General features: G+C 47.1%; 10 protein-coding genes across 10 annotated transcripts; 7 read left to right on the top strand and 3 right to left on the bottom strand.

The window, feature by feature from the left end:
- Window positions 1-505: 505 nt before the first annotated feature.
- On the top strand, window positions 506-1,381 carry T069G_08723 (uncharacterized protein; the record flags this gene model as incomplete). The annotated part of the gene is made up of 1 exon (XM_056175933.1): window positions 506-1,381. One exon carries the CDS (start codon window positions 506-508, stop codon window positions 1,379-1,381), a length of 876 nt encoding a protein of 291 aa, XP_056026882.1.
- Window positions 1,382-2,835: 1,454 nt separating this feature from the next.
- T069G_08724 (short chain dehydrogenase domain-containing protein) lies at window positions 2,836-3,911 on the bottom strand (the record flags this gene model as incomplete). Its single annotated transcript, XM_056175934.1, has 3 exons — window positions 2,836-3,309; window positions 3,385-3,684; window positions 3,753-3,911. 3 exons carry the CDS (start codon window positions 3,909-3,911, stop codon window positions 2,836-2,838), a joined length of 933 nt encoding a protein of 310 aa, XP_056026883.1.
- A 1,234-nt stretch (window positions 3,912-5,145) lies between these two features.
- Window positions 5,146-6,198, top strand: T069G_08725 (aldo/keto reductase family domain-containing protein; the record flags this gene model as incomplete). The annotated part of the gene is made up of 2 exons (XM_056175935.1): window positions 5,146-5,442; window positions 5,518-6,198. The coding sequence occupies 2 exons, from the start codon at window positions 5,146-5,148 to the stop codon at window positions 6,196-6,198; spliced, it is 978 nt and encodes a 325-aa protein (XP_056026884.1).
- A 521-nt stretch (window positions 6,199-6,719) lies between these two features.
- On the top strand, window positions 6,720-8,779 carry T069G_08726 (uncharacterized protein; the record flags this gene model as incomplete). The annotated part of the gene is made up of 6 exons (XM_056175936.1): window positions 6,720-6,803; window positions 6,878-7,239; window positions 7,399-7,647; window positions 7,711-7,743; window positions 7,800-8,080; window positions 8,139-8,779. The coding sequence occupies 6 exons, from the start codon at window positions 6,720-6,722 to the stop codon at window positions 8,777-8,779; spliced, it is 1,650 nt and encodes a 549-aa protein (XP_056026885.1).
- A 791-nt stretch (window positions 8,780-9,570) lies between these two features.
- On the top strand, window positions 9,571-11,382 carry T069G_08727 (uncharacterized protein; the record flags this gene model as incomplete). The annotated part of the gene is made up of 2 exons (XM_056175937.1): window positions 9,571-9,749; window positions 9,813-11,382. 2 exons carry the CDS (start codon window positions 9,571-9,573, stop codon window positions 11,380-11,382), a joined length of 1,749 nt encoding a protein of 582 aa, XP_056026886.1.
- Window positions 11,383-13,248: 1,866 nt separating this feature from the next.
- T069G_08728 (regulator of G protein signaling domain-containing protein) lies at window positions 13,249-15,200 on the top strand (the record flags this gene model as incomplete). The annotated part of the gene is made up of 5 exons (XM_056175938.1): window positions 13,249-13,737; window positions 13,819-13,986; window positions 14,037-14,122; window positions 14,179-14,262; window positions 14,327-15,200. 5 exons carry the CDS (start codon window positions 13,249-13,251, stop codon window positions 15,198-15,200), a joined length of 1,701 nt encoding a protein of 566 aa, XP_056026887.1.
- An 865-nt stretch (window positions 15,201-16,065) lies between these two features.
- Window positions 16,066-17,347, top strand: T069G_08729 (alpha/beta hydrolase family domain-containing protein; the record flags this gene model as incomplete). Its single annotated transcript, XM_056175939.1, has 4 exons — window positions 16,066-16,391; window positions 16,455-16,568; window positions 16,622-17,203; window positions 17,263-17,347. The coding sequence occupies 4 exons, from the start codon at window positions 16,066-16,068 to the stop codon at window positions 17,345-17,347; spliced, it is 1,107 nt and encodes a 368-aa protein (XP_056026888.1).
- Window positions 17,348-17,508: 161 nt separating this feature from the next.
- T069G_08730 (amidase domain-containing protein) lies at window positions 17,509-18,952 on the bottom strand (the record flags this gene model as incomplete). The annotated part of the gene is made up of 7 exons (XM_056175940.1): window positions 17,509-17,903; window positions 17,949-18,030; window positions 18,076-18,195; window positions 18,261-18,346; window positions 18,517-18,536; window positions 18,586-18,752; window positions 18,818-18,952. 7 exons carry the CDS (start codon window positions 18,950-18,952, stop codon window positions 17,509-17,511), a joined length of 1,005 nt encoding a protein of 334 aa, XP_056026889.1.
- Window positions 18,953-19,566: 614 nt separating this feature from the next.
- Window positions 19,567-21,830, top strand: T069G_08731 (amidase domain-containing protein; the record flags this gene model as incomplete). The annotated part of the gene is made up of 10 exons (XM_056175941.1): window positions 19,567-20,001; window positions 20,067-20,168; window positions 20,223-20,267; window positions 20,323-20,339; window positions 20,420-20,489; window positions 20,627-21,019; window positions 21,075-21,198; window positions 21,251-21,370; window positions 21,425-21,616; window positions 21,670-21,830. The coding sequence occupies 10 exons, from the start codon at window positions 19,567-19,569 to the stop codon at window positions 21,828-21,830; spliced, it is 1,659 nt and encodes a 552-aa protein (XP_056026890.1).
- Window positions 21,831-21,928: 98 nt separating this feature from the next.
- T069G_08732 (snoaL-like domain-containing protein) lies at window positions 21,929-22,330 on the bottom strand (the record flags this gene model as incomplete). The annotated part of the gene is made up of 1 exon (XM_056175942.1): window positions 21,929-22,330. The coding sequence occupies one exon, from the start codon at window positions 22,328-22,330 to the stop codon at window positions 21,929-21,931; it is 402 nt and encodes a 133-aa protein (XP_056026891.1).
- Between the last annotated feature and the right edge of the window lie 944 nt (window positions 22,331-23,274).

Consider the following 23,274-nt stretch of genomic DNA (forward strand, 5'->3'; position numbering starts at 1 on the left):
GCCCAGCTCCATGGACCTATTAATGCAGCTCCTTCAGTGCTCAAACGTATACTTCTTATACAGCAGGCGGACAAGTTAGGTATATAGACAACTCCCCAATACTACGGAGAGGCTTCAAGACACGCATTGAAATGGTTGGCTAGCTCTCATGGTATCTGAGATATTGTGTTGCTGTCTCATCGAACCATGGCATTCCCTGGAGCTGAGACGCTGGTGAGCTATCTGGCACGGCTACATTGCCACACAGACCATTTGGTGGCCCTGTGATACTAATTTTTGAATGAGATGGCCTCATTTTGAACCAACAGCTGAGTGCCAATAGCAGTGATGGGAGAAGTGATGGGAGCACAATAATGCCTCAATTTGGATCTTAGAACGCCAAATACTTCTACCTACAAATATTGTTACCTTTCTCTGGCATCAACACTGTTTCGGCCCAACCTTTGTCTCTGAGAGGCTGTAGCTCTTCACCTGCTTCGCTATTTGGCTATTCTTACGAATTATCATGGCGACAAATCCTGAAGGCGTCATCATCACTCAAGATGCATTAGAGTATGAGCCCAGTCTACCGCCTAAGTATTACTACCATGACCCAAACGTCCTGATACCGCCGACATATACAGCAGTGGCACCTTTGTGCTACCGTCGCTTCCCCTCAACCATGACAATAAAGGCTGGATGGTCAAAATCTTTTACGATATGCGACGCAAACGCAGATGAAGTTCTCTACTTGGCGAAATTCCACCCCTATGGCTGGTCATTCCCAAAACCGTTGGGCGCCAGGGGAGGTTTTATTTTGTACAATGGAACCAGCCATGAAGATGCCATTCTCGCTGCCGTGGGCGACATCACGCTTTTTGAGCAAAAGATAAATCTTTTCAGCAACAAGAGTCACATTATGCTTCCGCCGCTGGCTAAGGACGATAAGAGGCAGGCGTCGCGAGAGGTGACTGAGACGGAGACGATGACTGCAAGGTCAGTGGCAGACAATAGCGTCGTATTTCACTTCGTCATTGAGGCCGGGAGAGCTTTGAAGAGAGAAAGGTTTGAATGGAAGAGATGTACTGAAGAAGGAGTCGCATGGAAGCTGGTGAGATGCCCCAGTTCCTCTCGAAGAGTCCCTCCCGAAGGAGAGGTCGTCGCCAAACTGTCATGGCTGCCTGTTTCGTTGGCAACCGTGCTTGATCTAGTGAATCCCAAGCCACTCTTTACGCTCCAGCTTCTTAATAGTCTCGAATCGGGCACTTTGGGAGAACGATGCGCTCTTGCTGTGGTCATGAGTGCATTGAGATTGTGGCAGCTACGTACAAAGGGGAAACACAAGAGGTCGTACGTAAGGATTGGTGAAAGAATGGGAGAGAAAGACATTCAGATGGCGTAAGTAGATAACTCAGATTCTGTATTTAATTTCGAACAATTTATTTCTTTGTGCATCTAAATTGACAAATCTTTATAGTATACATATCACAGTAGACATTGATGTTCAAATAGATTAAGACGTTTTACGACTGATAACATCGTCCCGCATCGCTCTATATTTCGAAGGAACATGTCCTTTCGTGTTACTTATTTCACGTGAACGTATCTAATTCGTCCAGGCCGCACCAATCACACCCAATGGTGACTGCAGCCAACCCCTCACGTCGTTGTTATCCAGACAACTCTAACCTCTCTTCATCGAACATTCCGCTATCCTAAAATACATATCGTTAATTATGGGATACTGCGAGCCTTGCGACAGAAACTTTGGTTCCGTGGGAGCTTTGATACAGCATTGGCGAGAATCATCCCTCCACGGGTATTGTTGTCTGCGATGCGAAAAGCCGTTCAATTCATTGCCAGCCCTAAAACAGCACGTCCGCGATTCTCCGAAACATAATTTCTGTCACTTATGCACTAGCTCTCCTGACTTCCCTAGTAGGGATGAGTTAGATAGCCATCAAGAGACAGCCCATCATTACTGCAATTCTTGTGATCGCTGTTTTAAAACTTCTGGGCAGCTTCGGGATCATGATATATCGGAGCATAATATGTGTAGTGTCTGCGGGGACTACTTTCAATCCTCTTCAAATCTCAAGGCCGTAAGCCCCTTTGAAGCTCCCCGTCGTATTCTTATCTAACCGTATCCAGCACCTCATTACTCACCAACCAAAGGATAAAGAATGTTTTGGGTGTTACAAGAAGTTTTCATCATGGTCGGCTATGCTACTACACATGGAATACGATGGCTGTCCATCAGAAGTGGGTGAAGACGAGATAATTGGTATTGCTCTTGAGTGCTATCAATCTAAGCGTTACAGGTGCGATGATGGAGAGAATAACTTTGAATGCCCAACATGCAGGTCGCCATTCTTGCAAATGAGTGGCCTTTTACAGCATGCTGAGAGCGATGCCTGCCAGGAAAGTCTCGCACAAGGACGGCCTTTGTCAAAATTTCTGCACTTCCTACGGATACGATTGGCTTGAGTGTCTAGTTTGTGTTCTCTACTTTCCGGCAGTAAGCCTAAATGCTTGATTTATTGATTCATTCAAGTTCTATCCTTCGCAGTAGATAGATGTAGACCCAATAAATTAAGTGGTGCTACACATACTGCATTGAATTAGAATATCCTTTTGATTTCTTGGTACATGACTTCACGCGTCCCGTTGCTCTCTCTCCCTTCAATAGTCCAGCTTCAGCTCCATCCCTCCTCCCCCATGTTGAATCTAATTCCAGCTTATCATTTGTCAAAATTCTACTGTGTTATTTTGATACTAGTTAGTCTATAGAAAAAAGTCGAAGAGTTCTTGAATGCTCTATGGAGTAACCTTGGATTGGTTTCAACAGATAGCAGTTCAAGCACTCTTAAAGTGCTCCTTGCCAAAGGTGCCCACCAAGTCCACTGTCAACTCGTTCTTAGCTACGATATCGGCTTTACGAGCCACCAATTCTTCAACATCCCAGTTGGATGAAATTACCCTCCCGCTTAGGAACGCCGAGCGTTCTGCATCGGCTGCAACCCAAGTACAAAGCCCCCCAGCCAACAGTGGTGAATCCATATTAAACTTCTCGAAAAAGGGTTGCATCATGTCCGTAGCTACAAGACCAGGATGGATGCTTACAACAGTGAGCGTACCCCCATATGCAGCATTGAGCATGGTACACCACTGTTGGCTGGCGAGTTTACTGACGCTGTAAGCGTCGGACACGGGATACACAAGCCACGCTGCGGAAGATGAGATGTTGATAATCATAGCAGGTGTAGTCGGAGATGGAAGGGCAGAGATAAAATATTTCGAGAAGACGAAGAACCCCTTTACATTGATTTCCTGGAAACAGACTAATAATTAGCATGCATCATTCTCCCATGTAATGCAGGGCGTGGAAAGCAGTGGGTGACTCACAAAGTTCTTCCACCATTCGTCAACCTCGGCTTCATGCAGTATCGGGCCTCCTCCATTTCCGGCCGCATTGACCGCTGCGTTATGAACCAGTGTATCTGCGTAGCGGCCGAATCGTGTCTGGATGTTGTCGAAGAGCTGCCCCACTGCGATCTCATTCGTGATATCCAACGCAACAAGCAAAGTTTCGATCTTGGGGTTGATAGCGAGAACCTCGCGCTCTACTTCCTTCAGCTTAGCCTCATCTCGGGCAACGAGAACTAGGCCGTGGACCCCAGCTTTAGCAAAAGATGGCACGATACCCTGGAAATGACAACGAATCAGCTTGACGGCCCGTCGCGTTATGGGACTAGATCCGGAAGATTGCTGACCCTAGCTCCAATACCTCGGCTTGCGCCAGTAATAATGACAATTCTCCCCGCAAGTGAGTTGGCCGGATTGGTTGGATCGATGGGGGGATAGACATCCTGGAAGGTCTTCTTGGTGTACTGCAGGGAGGAGACAAAATAATCCGGGGGTAAGTCGGCCATGATTGTGACTAGAGAAAATATTAACTTTGGTATAAAAGAGAATTTACAGATACGCTGCCGCTATGCAATTCAGAAGAGTGCATTGCTTGGGCTCTCTTTTCAATATACATCACCTCTGGAATTGCGGGGAGTCGTGATTGCGGTTTGTAATGTAGGGCAACTTTTCGCGCGGGATTTCTCTATGAAACTTCCACCGAACATGGTGTCCGCCTCAATATTTAATCATTAAGCATTCCATAAGAATTACGAAATCATAACAAAGCTCATCCATATCTAAAATAGACGAATATGTGTACTTCATGCTCACGCGATCGGCCGACATCATAACAGCGTTTTACAGTGTCTTACCTACATTGCGGCCGCTCCCTGGTCTTTCAGCCTAGCTGTATTCCGTATTTGCAGAATATTATCTGCATATAGATGCAGGCTCTATTCTGAATCTACAGAATTAATTATGAGGCGTATATTAATTTGTCGTGAATTTGGAAAATGGAAAATCGCAGTCATACAGTGATACCCTGGAACTACGGAGTTAGCGATAGTCGAATTGGGCAACGCTTCAGGACTAGACTCGCTTGTCAGATGCTCACTTACAACAAGCCGTAAGCAAATAGACACCCCCTAGCTTTATCATCACCAACTATATCGAGAAAACAATGACGTTGTTACGTTCAACCTGTAGAGATCCAAGAAGTATGCTCAATTGAAGCCAAACACTGGGGCGCGGGGTCTCGGTCAATTGAGTTGTTAGCAACCGGATATACGATTGACGCCGGATGTACGATTACAAATCCAGTTTCAGCCCCCTAAAATTTGCCAATCGTTGCTATTGATGCCTCAATGGCTAGTATCTAAAAACTATTCGTAACAAGGCGAAACTAAGCTCTGGATGATCTTATAGGTTGAATTCTCGTTAGACTATTCTCTTCTCCACCTACTCAGCTGCGCTGCGTGTGGCCGAGTGACCGAGGATGAACATCGCGATGGTATCACGTCAATTAATAATACGGAATATGAACCCGCGACAAGCCTAGTTGCCAGTTATCTCCATTATCTCCACAAAACAGAGGAAAACTTACCCTGGGAAGTAAATACGCTTTGCGTATTGCATCTTTCAGGTCTTTTACATCTATAAAAGGGATTAAATAGAGCCCCGATCCTGGGCTTCAATTAGCTTATTGCTTAAACTACCTCTCACCTAGATTATCGAAATACTTGTTGATCATTCTCAACCATGGCGTATTCCGGACCACGACTTGTTTTTGGCACAGCCAACTTCGACAAAGGCAACGCATTCCCCACCGCTGAACAGGCTGCCGAGGTGCTCAATGCTGTTGAAAAAGTAGGAATCAAGCAGCTTGACACGGCACAACTCTACGGCATCAGCGAAGAAATCTTGGGAAAACTCAAGGCACCATCAAGATTCACCATTGACACGAAGCACATTGGAGGATGGGTTTCTGGTCAATCAACGCGAGAAAGAGTTGTCGAAAGAGGCCTGGAGAGCTTGCAAAAACTGGGCGTTGACAAGGTATTCCAACTCTCTATTCTCAGTGTGGTGTAAAAGCTTTATCCTGCTACATACATCGCTAAGACGGACGAACAGGTACACATTTTTTATCTCCATGCACCCGATCCAGAAGAGTCTCTTGAAGGAACTCTGGCTGGCATCAACGACTTGTATCTCCAGGGAAAATTCGAAAAGTTTGGACTGTCCAACTATAATGTAGACGAATTAAAGGCCGTTCTCAAGATTGTAAAGGAGAAAGGCTACGTCGCTCCTACTGTCTATCAAGGAAACTACAATCCGGTCGCCCGCAGGTCCGAAACGGAACTATTCCCTATTTTCCGAGAAAACGGCATTGCATTCTACGCTTACAGCGCAATTGCTGGAGGATTCCTTACAAAGTCATCTGAGCAGCTGCGGCAGGGATCCGGTGGTGAGGGAAGATGGAGCAAAGAAACGGCCATTGGACAGATGTACCACACCCTGTACAACAGACCAAAGTTTCTGGAGGCACTGGATATCTGGAACGAAGCGTCTAATGTGTCAGGCATTCCAAAGGCTGAGCTGGCGTACCGATGGGTTGCCTATCACTCGGTACTTAAGGAGCATCTGGGCGATGGAATTGTTCTCGGTGCGAGCAGGATCCCGCAGCTGGAGCAAACTGTTGCGGGCCTGAACAACGGGCCGTTACCAGAGTCAGTTGTGAAGACGATTGAGGAGGTTTGGGAGCTTGTAAAGGATGAGTCGCCGATGGATAACTATGACACCCGCCGAAACTAAGCATAGAGATGTACTTAAAATAGGGTAGACAATAACATAGTGAGCATGCCGTCTTTCGCCGCATGGATGTTACCTTGACTTGTGGTGCTCCGAAAAGAGTTGGGGTTGTAGATCGTATTAAACAATAAAATTTCCGATACGACATCCGCTAATGTGACCGTCTCCTTTTGGCATTGAACCTTTCTAGACAAGCTCATTCGTCATCAACCCCTGAGACGTCAGAAACAACGTCATTGCGTACTCTCTACTACGAAGCTTGAATAGCGCTTACGTACAGTAGAGGCTCAGACTGGGCAGGCTTAACGATTTATACATTAATACTCCGCTGGGTAAAGTTCTCTCGGCTCATCTTAAGCTTACAGGCGGCCCCGCAGTTTCAGCATCCGTCCGTGTATCCCAAAGGAGGAGAAGCAATCGGGCTTCGGCGGGCGGCACTAACAAGACACCGCGTTTCCATCTCCAAACACTAACGCGGAACTTGGGCATGAACCTTGCCAGTCAACCATCCACAACTCGCCAGCATGAGTACTGCATCTACGGAAGACGCGGCATCAAACGAAGGAACTGGGACTGCAAGTCCGACCGGGCTAAACCGCACTTGTGAGGTACGTCTTTGCATTGATATTCACCCTCTTCGCAGCAGGGCGCCACGAGAAGAGATGCTCAATTATGATTCAAGGGTTGTCGGCAGCGAAAGATAAAATGCATCAATGGATCGCGTCGCTCAGGTGCGCAAAAATGCGATCGCTGTTCTAAATTGGACGTGGATTGCGTGTTTCGTCCTCCCGCCATTAGACGAAGGCGCAACAAGAACGACACAAGGATCAAGGCCCTCGAGCAGAAGCTACAAGAACTCCAAGATGCAATTTCTGAGACTCCAGCTCAACTTGACGCGGAGATTCCATATTCAGATCCATTGAACTCTGAGTTTATGAATGCATCTCTATTCTCAGATCCTCAGCATCAATCACTTCAATCGACTTCTCTAGAGGACTCACTGCCACCTTTGGCATTTGAGTCAACGCTTGATCCTTATTTAACGTTAGATGATCCTGTGTCAATCGGCCTGGTCAGCTCCGAGTTCGCCCACGAAATGTTTTCGACATTTTGCGTGAACATGGCACCGATTTACCCTCTCGTACTTTTGCCCTCACACTGGACGTGGCAGCATACCAGGGACATCAAGCCTGCTCTTTTTAGGGCGGTTCTATCGGTTGCCTCAAGCAGTCATGAACCAGAATGTTGCAAGGTGTTGTTTCGCAATACTGCCAAATACTTAGCGGAAGAGGTTGCGATGCACGGTAACAAGTCTCTTGATTTGATTCAAGCATACCTCGTTCTATCGGCATGGTACTGTCTCGTGGAGGATTTTCAAAAGCTAATGTTCAGCCAATACGCAAATATGGCTGCCTCATTAGTTTTGGACTTGAAGTCTTCAAATGACGATCGGTACAGGATCCCATCGGCAAACGAGTCCTTTGTCCACTCGGAACAGTTGATCGAAACATGCAGAACATTTGTAGCATGTTACTTTCTCTCTTCGAGGTACGTTCCGAAGTTGTATCACGATGTATCAACACCAATACTAACACGTACTCAAGTATGGCATTTTCATTCAGGCGTCCTTCTGTCCTTCGTCATGAGCCTTGGCTCGATGATTGCATCAGGATACTTGAGACAGCTCCAAGTATTCATCCGAACGACCGGCGGCTTATAGAATGGACAAAGCTTCAGATAATTGCGGAAGAAAGCATTTCAATGACTGGACTGTATAGCGGATCTCGTGTCAACTTCTCGGATGATAGCATCTGCCGGGTTCTGAGATTTGGCGTGGATCGTGCGACAGCGTGGAAGCGACAGGTTTCCACAGACATTATACACCGTAACACATCCCAATTGGATCACCAAATTGTTTGAGTATTCTAGCTAATGACAACCAGAACCGATGATAATCCACTACCACATGGTTTTGATAAGCCTTCACGAGCCAGCATTCTATGATGGGCACGACATGGAAGATTTCCGGCCGCCGTACAAATTACGTCCTCTACCTCTGGCCAAGAATCTGGACAATTATTATTCCTTAAACGTCGCCAACTCGCTTGCCCAATGCGTCGCGTCGGCACAAAAGGTGATCCACACGTTTCTGGACATTCCAATCGAAATTCTCCAAATAATGCCAGTAATTGTTTTCACCAGAATCACATATGCGGCTGTGATTCTGATGAAGTTCGATGTTTCTGCCCGGGTACCACAGAGCGTCGCATGTCTGCTTGATGATATCGAGTTTAACCCAAAGGTGCTCTTGTTACAGTTGCTCAACAAACTGACGTTAGCCGAAGGGAGCAAGCGTCTTGTTGTGCCATCTGTCTTTCGTGGGGCTTTATCAAGGATGACGAGATGGTATATTGATCAGTTTGAGAGCTTGCAGGCGCCTGATCAAGGTGATATTTTTGAGCCTATGATGCATGTAGGGATCGATGCTCAGCGGAGTCCTGACACTGGCCTCAGTCACACTGGCAGCGTTACATCAGATACCAGTGTTCTGCCGTTGCACCACTTCAATAACGATTATTTATAGTCTCATAGTACAATTAAGCAGGTTTTGTGGTAATTGTAGGATACCCGTATTATAATATTTACATGAAAAGTCGCGTATTGACACGTTTTAACAATAAATCTTTTAAAGCTAGCAATATCATGGTACCAAAGAGTTTAGCAGATAAGCATAATGTATATAGGTAAGTTATTTTACAATTACCTAGAGAGTTCAGCTATTGCTGTATGCGGACCAAGCTAGCGACGTTCATACATACGTTTGTTTGTTTCTCTATTTACAGACTAAACACTCAGGCGGCAGCCTCAAAGAGAACGCCGTTATATCGGACCTTATTTTCATCTCTCGACCTTTAAATGCAAGATCCAATGCTTCTGATAATGGTACCAGGTCGTTATGCATCAAATTACGCTTGCGGCCCCCCAAGTGGCGATTTTATAAGCGCGGCTTTTAATAAGTACCGCCCTCCGTCCAAGCGCGGACTCCCCATCCCGATAACATGGAAAACCTCTAGAATGTCAGATCTGGATTAACTACCGAGCGCCGATTTCAGTTACCAAATGTTGCATTATAATGCCGAATCATATACGTGGGTGGCCAAGCCACCCTGAGGAAGACGTGTTGCCACGCGTGTTATTGTCGCGTATTGCGTAGTCGTCTTGTCTCTTAATCGTCTCTAAGATATATATAACAATTGTAAAGGTGCTGTATCTACATATAAAGCGTCTTGTATCCATCATTATAACGATTGAAGTACACATACTAACAAACGATCCTCTTCCATACACCACCCAACACCAATTTCAGCAGCCAATATGAAGCTCAGAGAAGCCTTTTTGTTGGTCTTTTCCAGTGCAACTCACTTGGTGACTGCCAATCCCACACCTTGCGCCAATGTCACAGATGCGTCGACGTTGTTAGGGAGCATCATTGACTCAATTGGAGGACCAAAGGCCTTGAAAGAGGTTCAGAGATTGGTGTTCAAAGCGGAAGGGTAAGTATACTACTTGACGGCATATCCGGTTTAAACGCGTGAGACAAATATTAACAATTACAGCATTTACCGATCTCAAACTCTCACGCAAAACTACAACCTCTATCACTCGGACCAGTCTGTTGCTGAAACGGGCTCGGAAACCTTGTCCTTTGACTTGTCTTCGGGGCTGCGAGCTCGCATCGACCGATATTACCGATACAATGACTACTGGATCTGGTCCCAACCTGGTCTAGAACCCTCGATGAATTATACTATTGTCATGAAAGATGGTTCAGATGGCTTTGCATGCTTCACCAAAGCACAAAACAACTTCTTCGTGGACGACCCGACCCAGACGCTAGGATATGTCGATTCATACCTGGCGGATTACCTGATCCACCAGGCACAGCAGTTTGCCCTGCCCTGGTTGCTGCAGCAGATGAATTCAGCTTCATCTCGCCTTCATACTTATGACATGGTTGAACCTCTCACGAATAATCGATTCAAGGTATTGGAACTTGATGGTTCTGACTTGAGTCTAATTGTAAATGCCTCGAGCCACAGGCCATACAAAATACGCTTCTTGGAGAATCACGCGACTTTTGGAATAGCTACCAATGACCTGCTGCTGTCGAACTACTCCAGCGTGTCTTTCGACGACAAGTCCGGCCACCGTCTTCAATTGCCTTATCGCCTGCAGACAATTTACAACTCCACAGATGTTCTGGAAGACGTCAAGCTGGACAGCATCTCCATTAATCCACCAATGAAAGCTGGCCTTTTCGATCCCGTTCTCTCGCCCAAGGATACAACCACTCCCCAGGCACCGAAGCAAAGCAAACTATACCCTCGTTCTGAAGTCCATGAATTCTTTGAAGCTGGTCTCTGGGGCGGCCCGTTCGAGTCGTTCTTCAACACTTCGGACGTTGTTGTCTCGCATCCAATCCCCGACATCCCCCAGATCATGGCTGTCTACGTCGGCTACGCAGACTACGTGCAGCTTGTTCTCAACTTCACCGACGGTGTTCTCATTACCGATGCGGCGCCTCATCGATCCCGAATTCTTATCCAATGGGTCAAAGAAACACTCCATAAATCAGTTACGCATATTGTCCCCAGTCATCACCATCGCGACCATGCCGGAGGTGTGCCCGATTATGTTGAGGCTGGAGCAGTAGTCGTCGTCCCTGAAGTGGCCAAGAAGTATTACTCCAACATCAACAACGGCAATGTTAAGTTCGCTACGTACAATGAGAAGAATCCTTTTGTGCTGAAAGATGCACACATTCAATTTCGCTCGTTGTGGAGGGACGAGAATCCCCATGCTCGCGACTGGTCGTACGGCGTCGCAACTTCGGCCTGCCCCGCGAAGAATGAAGGAGTAGTCGCGTTTGTAGCTGATGTGTGGAGCCCCGATCCTGATGATGGAGGTATGGGAGATGCTGTACGATTCGATATCGGATATGCAAGACAGTGGCTGGATGCTGCTGTGGACGATGGACTGCCAAGAAGTACCGTGGTAGTTGGAGCGCACGGAGGAAACACCACGATAGACAAGCTGGAGAGTCTGATTACTATTACTGGGTATGAGTATCCTAACTTGGAGACGAATGATTGGAAGGCTGGTGGTGCTCTTTGCAAACATCACTAGATGATGGATAGGTCTTGATGCTTGTCGAAAGGGGACAGGAACAGGTAAGGATATTCCATTCGGCAAGAGATGGGCAGTGTGTTTGTCTTGTCAATAGAGACCAGCCACTCCCTTTGTTGTTTACCATAATCACTATAAATCATCTCTTTTATACTTTAGAATTAGACTTTTTTTATCTCAGTATTGCATATCATGTTTCATTACCTTGAAGTGGCATTATAGCTTATGGCTGATTCACAACCTTGGCAGTATTACAGAGTGCAACAGGTCATACTTTCAGCTGCGAATGCGCATGCATATGGGCGTCAATATGAAGCGATAATTATGCATGTATAGATCAGCTGCACAAGACGAGTTTTATACCAAAGTGCAAATGTTCATTCCGCTCTCTAACCTACTTGATCTCTCCATTCACGGAACACTAGCGATTCAAATTTCGGCTCTTCGATTGGCGTATGAGCTAGGCTGCCCACTGATCGCCGACCGAATTCACGGTACACAAAGTCCGGTCGCCCTTGCATAAAGGATTCGACAGGGATCTCATGACAAATTACTGCTTCTAAGGTCAGTTATAGTCAAATGCGTCGAGAGGCTTGACTTGGGCGTCGCACTGAGACACCAATCAACGAGCCTCATCTGCGGAATATCTGTGTCACATGGCAATATCCGAGCCTCAAGATGGGCAATGAGATGTTTGCAAGATGCTCAAGACTGAACTTTGCAAAGTAGTCAAAGAAGCCTACAAAGCGGTTAAACCAAGAATCGCATCAGTCTATGGCTTGAACGAATACGTAAGAGGTTTCAGATTTGAGATGATGATCGAACTACGTGAATGAGCACAATCAAATTACCATGCTGCGCTAATAAGCCGTCAACCAGCCACCCTCATCAAAAACACGGTGCGGCTGATCGCCACCCCAAGAAATTGTGTCAAAGCGTCAAGGGAGAGAGCGGCTTCATCGATGCGGAGATCGGCCGTATCGCGATACTAAGACCCCTGCAGCCCGGGACAGATGCGTGGAGTCTAGTTCCTGGGAACAGATTCGCCCACTGCAAGTATTATACTAGTACTCGTATGTCTCGGCCAACAGCATTGTAGTATTCGGTTTACCAAAGCAGAGATCAATACTACCAAGCTTCACGAGTAAGCCTCATTCAATTTCGCCCGATCGTGTTAGCCGCAATGCCAAGTCCGAATTTCTTGTTATTCCATGTCATCTTACCCTACTTCGTGGCCATATTTTCTTTTTCCTCTCTCGGAACACAGGTAATCCGTAAGACATGTCTTGGGTGATTGGACGCCCAACGTGACGGATTCCAGGTACTCGTTTCCCCGTCCCCAGCTCGAGCCAAATTTCTCTCCTTGCGTTGCTGATCTTAAAGGGTATTACTTGATCTCGGCGTAACATTGAACTAGATGACATGGGGTTAAAGTCAAGCGCAATCTCCACGTTGCTTATAGGCAACCTTCCTATTGTCCCGCAGCGTGTGCTCGTAGAAGCTGTCATAAAAGACAGCCTCCGCACACCCATGACCGCCAAGATGATAGCCCAAAATGTCTCTCATTACTCTAGGAAGAGTAACTAGTTGTGACACAGCATTTATTAGTCTGGTGATCAGCAAACCCAGAAGAGAAGCCTTCTTCCAGTTTTGGGCAAGAAAAGACATCCTATGTAAGGGAGGGGGAGCAGTAATACTCGAACAATCGTTGGCATGGGTATAATGGATGAGACCTATATCCCTTTAAGCCCCTTTCTGGATTCATAGATCTTTATTAAAATGATTGTTCCTTAGATGATCAATTTTGAACCCTCTCATTGTTTGGCATTCACTCGTTATTGTACCTCTCCAAGAGAGGCTACCAGTATGGTATCTGTTTACACTCTTCCGCCGAGTCCCCCCAACTGGGACAAGGTTGGCGTATTCTACATCTCTTGGTGTGCATCATGGACAACGTTTCTCATCACAGGCATGGTTTTCTGCTGGTATAACAGGAACCTCCCTGTACTAAAGATTCGCGGCCTGCTACTGTCTTTCTCCGCTATTGCATTTCTGCACATATACTGGATCCTCGCACAAATCACATATCCCATTGGGGCGACTATGCCACTAGTCCTCGCATACGACATTCAGTATTTCTTCATGAGTCTCTGGTTCCCTCTGGGAGTCGCACTCTTCCACGCGTCCAATCTCCGCTTCCTTCGCGTGGCAAGACTGCAGAAACAGTTTACTCATCCTTCCCGTCGGGTAGAACCTGGCTGCAATGGCGCGAGAACTTCGTGGCTTTGCCGCCTAAGAAACATGGACCATACAAGGCGAGCCTTGCTTTTTATTGGCCTCGGAATGATTGTCCAGGTGTGTTTGTCTAAGACTCCGCGTTGTTAAAGCGAAAGTTTTTCTTCTTCCCTTTGCTCACGTGCTAAACGTTGCACTCAGGTCCTCCTCACCGTCGGTATGTGGGTAGCATGTCGAAAATACCATCCGACATTTGGCATTCCTGGTACCGAACTTCGTGGCGCGACGATCCCCGAGCAGCTGGTGGACTTGGGTCGAGGGTGGGAATGGTGGCCGTCCGTCTTATGGCAGGTCATCTGGACTTGGATCGTATGTCATGATTTATAATGAGAATGTCGCCGTGGTTAACCTCTTTTCAGATTGCACCTTTTCTGATCTGGCGGGCATGGGGAATCCGCGATACCATGGGATGGCGCACACAAACCATCGGCTGCTGTATCTCCAAGTACGGTAGCCATTTTTCTTGAGTCACATTGCTGGTATAACTAACGATTGATCCAGTCTTCACGCGACACCAATGTTCCTAATATCGTCCTATGTCCCTGCCTTTGAAAAGGTCAACCGATATTTCACGCCAAGCCAATGGTGAGTGCTCCCAAACGGATTGAGTGAATGAAGCAAGCTTACTGAATGCCCATCAATCATATAGGATTCATCTATCCATCCTTATGTTTGAAGTATTCACTGTTTTTGTTCCTGTCTTCCAGGTGTTCAAATTTTGGCTTCGGCAAAAGAAGGCAGCGCGTTCAAATGCCAAATGGGGTTCTTCCTCTGACGATACGCCGCCCAGCCCATCTTCCTCAGAAGACTGGATTTTCTCTTCCAACACCTCAAGCCCAAAGGGGAAAGCTATTGAAATGTTTCAGGAAGATCTAGGCGATCGTTTTTTAACCATGAGCGCCCTCGAAATGATCCTCAACGAGGATCCACATCCTCTGCAAGAATTCTCTGCACTGAGAGACTTTTCCGGAGAAAACATCGCCTTCTTAACAAGCGTTGCGAAATGGAAGTCATCATGGAATGAGAAGTCGGGCAATGAACAGAAGCGCGAAATTTATAATGGCGCTCTAGAGATTTACGTCGACTATATCAGCCCCAGAGACGCCGAGTTTCCTCTGAATCTGGCCTCTGGCGAGCTCAAACGCGTCGAGAAGATTTTCGAAAAAGCCGCTCGTATCGTCTGTGGAGAGCAAAACATCAACCCCGCAACTCCTTTCGACGTTGAAGTTGCCCCTTGGCGGTGTGATACTGATGGTCCGTTCGAACTAACCAGCAGGACCACTCCCAGGGTGAAATATGACGGCGAGATTCCTGATGCTTTTGACGTGACGGTGTTTGACAGCATACAGAGCCATATCAAGTATCTGGTTTTGACGAATACATGGCCCAAGTTTGTAGAAGAGATGCAGGCTAGAAAACGACGATCGAGCGAAACGGCGCGGACAGTGAGAAGCGAGGGCACGTGGAAGTCTGGGTCAACAATCACGAATCGGATCAAACATCTGGTCCATCAAATAATTTAGGTAAAACTGCATATGCCAATGCAGGCACCATCGGGCTGGGCCATCCCTTAGTTTAAAGGTTAATAGGTCTGTGGGTTATCACCTCATGTTCATGTAATCACAAGGGATATACATCTAGTATAGATAGTAATTTAGTAGTCAGCACGTGCGATGGAGACTTCGACACTTCATGTGGAGCGCATTTGATAAGAATACATGTAAATCGGGCAACCTAAACTCCATAACTCAGCCCTAGCATGCAGGTCCGTGGAGTGTATGATGTAAATGCCGGTAGAAAGGGAGCCGACATTTGAAAGGAGGCTTTCCTACGAATGGGTTGATTACCGATGCAGTCTTGGATATAGTAGTTATGGCGCAACGGTAAAATAAACCATTGGTCAGCCGTCTAACTTAGTCGCAGTTTTTTCCGCCGCTGATTCCATAGTTGTGGATACAGGACTCTGTTGGACAAGGATTACCTCTGTCTCGTTAGAGTAAAGCTTTAGAGTATTCTCCGCCTTGAACCTTGTTTCGGTATCCGCAAGCCTTTTTCGGTTTACGGTGTGGAGTACGTCTGAAGACGCGAGATGCGGGAAGCTATTATAGACTTACACGGCAACAGCCCAATCACGCCCTCTCACGCCCTCTCCTTCGGAGTAATTAGCCGAGGAATATGTAAGCAGTGTAGATGTTGTCGGTGTTTACTAAAGACAGGCTATCGAGGTATTACCAATGCAACTAGGTTACCGAGAGAGCGGATCAGAGGAATAGTTGTCTCGGGATGTAAGTATAATAACCGACAACTCCCAACAGCAATGGCAACTCTATCCTTCAAGTTGTCTGTCTTCTATAACTCAACAGCTCTCCATTCATTACCATTATCAAGATGCTCTTTCATCGGCTAATTCCTGTTTTCGCTGCGGCCGCTCAGGCACTGCCGCAGCCACCTTCGGCCCACTGTCGGGATATCCAAATCCCAATTACTGTCTCGACGCCTCGCTTCATTGTGACGGCATCTCTCAAGGATGATTGGGATGTAGCTGCTCTGACTCTCAACCTCACCCGTCGAGATTCAGGACACTCGGCCGATCCTCTTCCCATCAACGGGAAAACATCTGCTTCTGTGAAGAGCACTTACACCGTGGGAGCTACGTTGTGCGGCAATGGAGGCCCCACATTGGTGCTCACACACGGTATTATTGAGTCCAAGCTGTGAGTCTTTTGTTCAAGATCTATTCAATGTGAAGAGATGCGATTCTGACAGCCTTGGTGTAGTTACTGGAACCCAAGTTTCCCAGGAAGTAAACAGTACAACTTCATCGATGCTGCCGTTGCTGCGGGCTATTCAGTTCTTAGCTACGACCGCATTGGCGTTGGCTCATCGCCAAAGTAAGTTGCTAACAGTACAAATAATAAGTCTATATACTAAAATTCCATAACAGGGTCAACTCGTTGACAGACGCGCAATTCCAAGTTGAGGTCGCCGTGCTGGAGGGCCTCGTCAACTACGCCAAGACCAAAGCCCATGCTACCAAAGTCGTCCTCGTCGGCCATAGCTACGGCTCCTACATTTCCTCTGCAGCGGCCTCAAATGTTGCCGTCGATGGCCTCGTCCTGACCGGCTTCAGCGGAACCTTTGACTACTTCCCTCCCTTTGTCGCCGGAGCTAGCCTTCGCGTTGCCCGAACTCAAAACCCTCTGCGCTGGGGAAAGCTCGATTCAGGATACCTGACTACCGCGGATTTATACGCCGAGACTTATGTGTACTATGCTGCTCCCTACTTTGAGCACAGCGTTGCCGAGTACACCTTCAATGTTGGCAGCCAGCCCTTTGCTGTGGGCGAACTCCCGTCGCTCCTCGCCACGACTATCCATTACGAGAACATCAAGGCGCCGGTTTACGTTCTCCAGGGCCAGTTTGACGTTTCCGCTTGTGGTGGAAACTGCGTTGGCGTGGTGAACAACACAAAGACCATTTTCACAGGCAGCAAGGCGCTTGAATACGTGGAGGATTTGCCTGCCGGGTGAGTACTCCGTCTTGAACGTCTTCTCTACAAGTCATCAATCTCTAACAAGACTGCAGACATAACCTCAACTTCCACAAGGTTGCTCCTCAGGCATTCCAGAAGATCTTTTCCTTCTTGAGCAAGCACGGAGTGAAGCCTTAATGCGCAGGCATTCTCCTAGCATATCGGGGCGATATTTATTCTTCTTATAGATAATTTTAATGCATATGCTGAATATTACATTTATTTAGTATTTGAGATAGAAATAAAAGATAGATTGGGTCACTACCTAAATCTTATAGTTATAATACCAGGCGTTAGCTTCACAAACTTGCTTCATAATTAACCAGCTGTGGCGGCGGGATCCGTCGTGGCATCGTCTCCTCCCATGCACTCATGGCTTGTAGAATCTTTCCCTCGTCCCCAGCTTTTGCCACAATAACCACGCCGTATGCTCTGCCATTGTAGTTGTCAGCATATCCCAACGGCGCCACTCCGGCAGGGTATCCTGCTGCAGCAGCAACGGTCACAATCCGCCCGTCTAATGGTCCTATAAGCACTTCGGCCCCTGTCTCTTCGAAGATTCGGTCAAATCCGTCATCTTTAGCTATCTTGCGGATAAATAAGACAATCTCTTGCCGCTTCTCTTCTGTCAGGTTGCTCTTCAATGTATTCTCAAGCTGCTGTTGGCCCGGAAATGATGGGGCGTTGTCAGCTTCTGGCTTCTTGCAACGGCTTGTCTCCTTCAAACGATGTCGCTTACCTGATGGGAGCTCCAAGTCTTTGTGATCAGAATTCCACCGTATCAGCTGCCCAATTGTGCGTACTGAGGACTCGGTGTATTCCTTGAGGAAAGAGTTGATTTCACCGCCAAGATATGAGTTCCATACCGTTTCAAGGGCATCCTCACCCTCCCAAACGATCTCGTCGACTTGTGGCAACACGACATTCCCCGTCACTTCGGCCCCAGATTCCCGGATAGTAGCTACAGCTTGAAGAAACTCTGAAATCTTTCAGATGATGAATGTCAATATTACAATAATTGGCCCAAATGATAAGTATGACTTATACTTACTTGTTTTTCGCGGACGATTTCGATCCGGTCGCAAACAGCGGGATGGAGCTCCCACTTATTGGGATCCACAAAGGCAACTTTCTGCCCTGCCCACGTCTTGGTCAGATAAGGAGATTAATCTTGCTCCATCATAGCTCCAATAAAGTTGGCAAGGTCTCCAGTGCTTTTGGCCATGCCACCAAGACTATCGGTAATCGGAGATTGTGGTGATGTCCCCTTTGTGTCTAATGCTCCAACGGTAACTTTCATTGCGTACAGAGAAGCCCTTCCAGCTGGCTGTGTGATGGATCCGTCAGATTCGGTCCCCAATGCTACAGGTGCGAACCCAGCGGCCACAGCTACGGCAGATCCAGATGAAGAACTGCATGAAGTGCTGTGTCCTAAAATCTTGTCTCCAGGCACATAGCCGCCCCTGACATATGGTGACTGTGTCTGGCCGCCGATTGCTGACCACCCGGTTACCATTCCGAATCCTTTTAAGCCAGCCCATTCCTCTACAAAAAGAAACACAAGTCAACATCCCTAACCTAGGAGAGTGCCCTCAGGAAATTACTTACAGATAGATTGGCCTCCGCAATGATAATCATGCCAGCCTTCAGAAGACGATCTACTATTGGAGCGTTTGGAGCCGTGGCTCCGACAAGAGCATAGGAGCCGCATGTAGTGTCCATGCCGAGTGAAGGGTCGGTCATCACGTTGTCTTTGACGACAACTGGAATTCCGTGCAGAGGACCGCGTATGCGACCATCGGCTCTTTCTGCGTTAAGAAGTCTGGCTTGTTTAATAACGATGTGTTGTGGTGCAGTGGAAATGATTGCATTCAACTTCAAACCGTTCTTGTTATGCTGCTCGATCTGACGAAGATAAATATTGACCAAATCTAGGCTAGTTAGACGACCTGATGTCAGAAGCTCTTGCAGTTCCTCGGCTGTGGTTATCAACGGATCAATTGTGCCATGTCATGCGTTAGAAACGATGCGGTCGGGGGTTGCCGCCGCTTGGATATCCATTTTCGAATGGTTAGGGATGCGTTGAGAAGAATAGTGATGAAGATTCAAGATAAAAAATATAATAATAGGAATCTATGAAGATGAACCAAATCTGCGAAAAGATCAATTGCTCAAGAAGAGGCTCATATGGGAAAGGATGAGTTCCAGTGCCTCCATGTGACGATGAGGTAACCTATTGCCCGGTTATGCCCTAATGCATTTTGAATGATCTCTTTCCAATGCGCTGTCTTTATGCAATCGCACATTCCAACACCCAACGTGAGGTAACTAACGGGTCCGTGTTCTATCCTCACATGATGTCCGCCGCCAACAACACACAGCCTAACTTCCCGGGTGCCCATCTTTCCAGTGACCAAGAATCGAGCGCTCCGAGGATCATGTTGTGTCCGCCATATACGGCCTACAGTATTTTGCTCTTACTCCTTATGTGCTCTATGGTGTATTTCTTTCGACTGGCCTGGCCATTCTCGTGGCCCTCGGGGACCTCACGGCGATCGATTGATCTGTTGACTGCAACCGCAGAAGATCTTCAACAGCTCTTGACGGCTGGCGAGCTCACAAGCGTTGAATTGGTCGACAGATGCTTCGCTCAGATTGATAGGCACGACGATTGTCTTAAGGCTGTTCTACAGAAGAATCCACAAGCCAGGACGGTGGCGGCCGCCCTGGACCTCGAACGCAAGAATGGCCACCTACGTGGGCCCCTTCACGGGATTCCCATCCTCATCAAGGTTTTCTTCACCTTCGCTTGAGTTACTCGATCTGCATGTACACAGCAAAAATAACCAGTTCTTAGGACAATATCGCAACCCACCCAAGCCTGGGAATGAACACGACGGGGGGCAGTCTTGCCTTGCTTACATCGCGACCGTCAAAGAGCGCTGAGATTATAGAAAGAGTGAGTCGTTGGACTGTCTAACCTCACTGCGAAAAAAATCCTAACAGAATGCAGATTCTTGAAGCAGGGATGATTATCATAGGGAAAACACAGTTATCAGTGAGTACTTGCTCGAACTGGTTATATTTACAGTATCTAATGTTCAAATCACCAGGAGCTCGCTGGCTTCAAGTACGCAACTGACACGGCTTCGTCCAACGTCGTCCAACTACTTAGCCCTTCTCCGTGCGGTGACTAATGCTTGCTTTCAGAGGTTCAAATATCATGCCTGGATGGTCGGCTTTAGGTGGTCAAACGCAATCTGCATACACTATCGGTGATGTAGATTTGACCGACCGTATCCTTGGGCACTCGGTGAGTAGCTGAAAATGAATACTCATTAGTCGAGATCATATGTGTCAAGAAGATGACAGACATGATGTCCCTTAGTACTCACTAACGTTGGCAAACATCTATAGTCACCCTCTGACTCATCAACAGGCTCTGCCGTTGGCGTCAGCGCAGGATATGCCCCCTTGGCGATAGGAACGGACACTGGAGGATCTTTGATCACACCGAGCACCCGAGCGGCATTATATACTCTCCGACCAACGATGAACTTGGTCCCACAGGATGGCTTGATACCTCTGTCTCATTTATTCGATACTGCAGGGCCGATGGCAAAATCGCCTGCTGATCTGGCAAACCTTTTGGATGTCTTAGTCACTCCAAAGGGAAGCAGAAAGAGAAAGTTTCATTCTCAAATGATGGCTGATGACTTTAGAGACTTCAAAATCGGATTTCTCTCTCCAGATAAATGGTTCTTTGACTCTAATCTACAGCGCCCAGTGCCAGAAGCCACGGCGCAGATAGTAAGATGAATGAAGGCTGGAATTCTTTACAGACTCACTAAACAAACATCTCCAGAAAAAAGACACTCTGGCTGCTTACGCAAAGATTGCGCTTACGGCAAAGGCCTTCAAAGAAGTAGAACTTGTATCCATCGATACATTTGAAGTGAATGGGCGGCATAGCTTCTACGACATTCAAGGTGAACTGCCTCTTGCTCGAACTGCCACTGAAATATGATCTAACTTGTTCAGCGGCTCGGTTTAAACCCACATTTGAAGCTTACCTTGAAACGCTCGAATATTCCCAAGTACGGAGCCTGGATGAACTCATAAGGTTCAACCAGAACCATGCAGAAAAAGCGCTTCCACCAAGCAAGTCGCCCGTTCATCAGACAAAGTCCCAGTTTGCCACTGACCCCTACTCAGGCTACGATAACCAAGACCAGCTCCAGAACGCCGCCACAATGACAATGTCCGATGAAGAGCATGATTTTCTTCTAAGACATGCGCGAAAAGTTGGCCGTGACATTGGCATTGACAAGACACTCAAAGAATATGACGTAGATCTAGTCATTGCGCCAGGAGACTCTCCCGTAAACCTGCTGGTGTCGGCTGCAGGTATGGTTCCATGACACCCAAGTTCCTCGTGGGCATTTTTTAACCATCGACAGGCTACCCTTCCGCAACGATGCCATTGTCATACCTCGAGTACAATGGCCGGCCCATTGGTTTGGTTGCATTTACGACTGCCGGGGGTGAAGAAATGCTGTTAAACTTCCTGCGTGCGTACGAGAATACCTTTCCAAAACGGCGCGCTCCCAGTCTCCTCTAAAGCAAGACGTTATACAATAAGAGGCAGTAAGGAAAGCCATTGCGGTTGTAGTTATGCTAGCACCATGCTCTTATAATACATATTCCCGTCAAACTACTCTACTCATCAGGCACAAAAGCAGCAGCTATCCGTGAACTGTCAAAATACTCCCGGTACAGAACAATCTTGCCATTCTCAGCGCGGAAATACGACACGTAATTCTGCTCGTACTTTTTCCCCGTCAACGTCACCGTTCCAGTCATTGTGAATTCGACAAAAGCGGCATCCTCGTCATCGATGGGATAAATCCTTCTTATTTGGACGTTGAAATCATCGCCCATACTTCCGACGAAGCCCACTACTGAAGCGCCAATGGCCTCGAGTCCCTCTACTTTGGTAGGGTGGGGATGAGGCGAGTTTGGCATTTCCACCACGGCGTCGGGGGCGTATAAGCTGAGCCATGCTTGGTGGTCGACTTTAAGGGTCTGGAAGTGCTTCTCGACGAGTTGTGCTGCGTTCATATTGGAAACCTGCAGTAAAGGCTATGAATGGGATGTCAGTCGGGCAAAGCGCTTACATGATATCGATTGAATGCCTCACCTTGGTGGGAGCTGTGATGGAACAAGTACGGTCTGGTGTCACCGAATACGGCACTCTTTCAAAATGTGCTGTGAGAAAAGAGTTGTCACGATGTCTAGTATGGGCTCAAGCGGATTTAATAGTCCTCGCAGAAGGATTTAGTCTTGGGCTTTGCTGCGACTACAGTCAAACCAGAGCTGATGATCCATAGTGGAAGGAATATTGAGTGATTCTCCGCTCATTGGTCAGAAAATGACATTCATGGTCTGGCTTATTCGCTTGGAGATGGTTAGGCCAAGGTTTTGTGACTGTATTGAGCTTAAGTTGTACAGCGCTTGTTTATGCTTGATTATGTCTTTTAGCTAAGAAGAGTCTAGTTTTAGGATCCATGGAACAGATCAGACAGCTTGGGGATGATAACGTGTGATGGGATTGGCTTATGATACAAGCAGCTAAATCCCAGCAGTTGAATCACGCGTTGATTTTGGTTCTGTTAACACATATTCGGCTTCGTTTTCGCTTTCTCGATTGGTATAAATGAAGCTATCGTCCCACTATCAAATGCCCTGTCGAGACACAATGATGTCATCCTTGATTAGATAAGTCAGGTCAGCATAAACTCTGAAGCTGTACAGAATGAGGTACCCGAGTATGTGCAAACTGTGCTTGTGCTCATCCTCAATTGTAACACGTTGCACACAAAAGGCACGATCAAGTCAGAAATAGCACAGTACAATATTTGCCTAGGGTAAAGCACAGATCGACAAAAGGTTTCCATGCTATTTTAAGAAGCGACAAGCAGCTGTGCTTTGCATTGTGTACAGTGTGAGTATCTTATAAGAACTGTACGTCGCCCTTGGAAGCTTGCTGCATTTCTGTCCAATGA

The sequence above is a fragment of the Trichoderma breve genome, chromosome 5, assembly GCF_028502605.1.
Source record: "Trichoderma breve strain T069 chromosome 5, whole genome shotgun sequence".
NCBI lineage: Eukaryota > Fungi > Ascomycota > Sordariomycetes > Hypocreales > Hypocreaceae > Trichoderma > Trichoderma breve.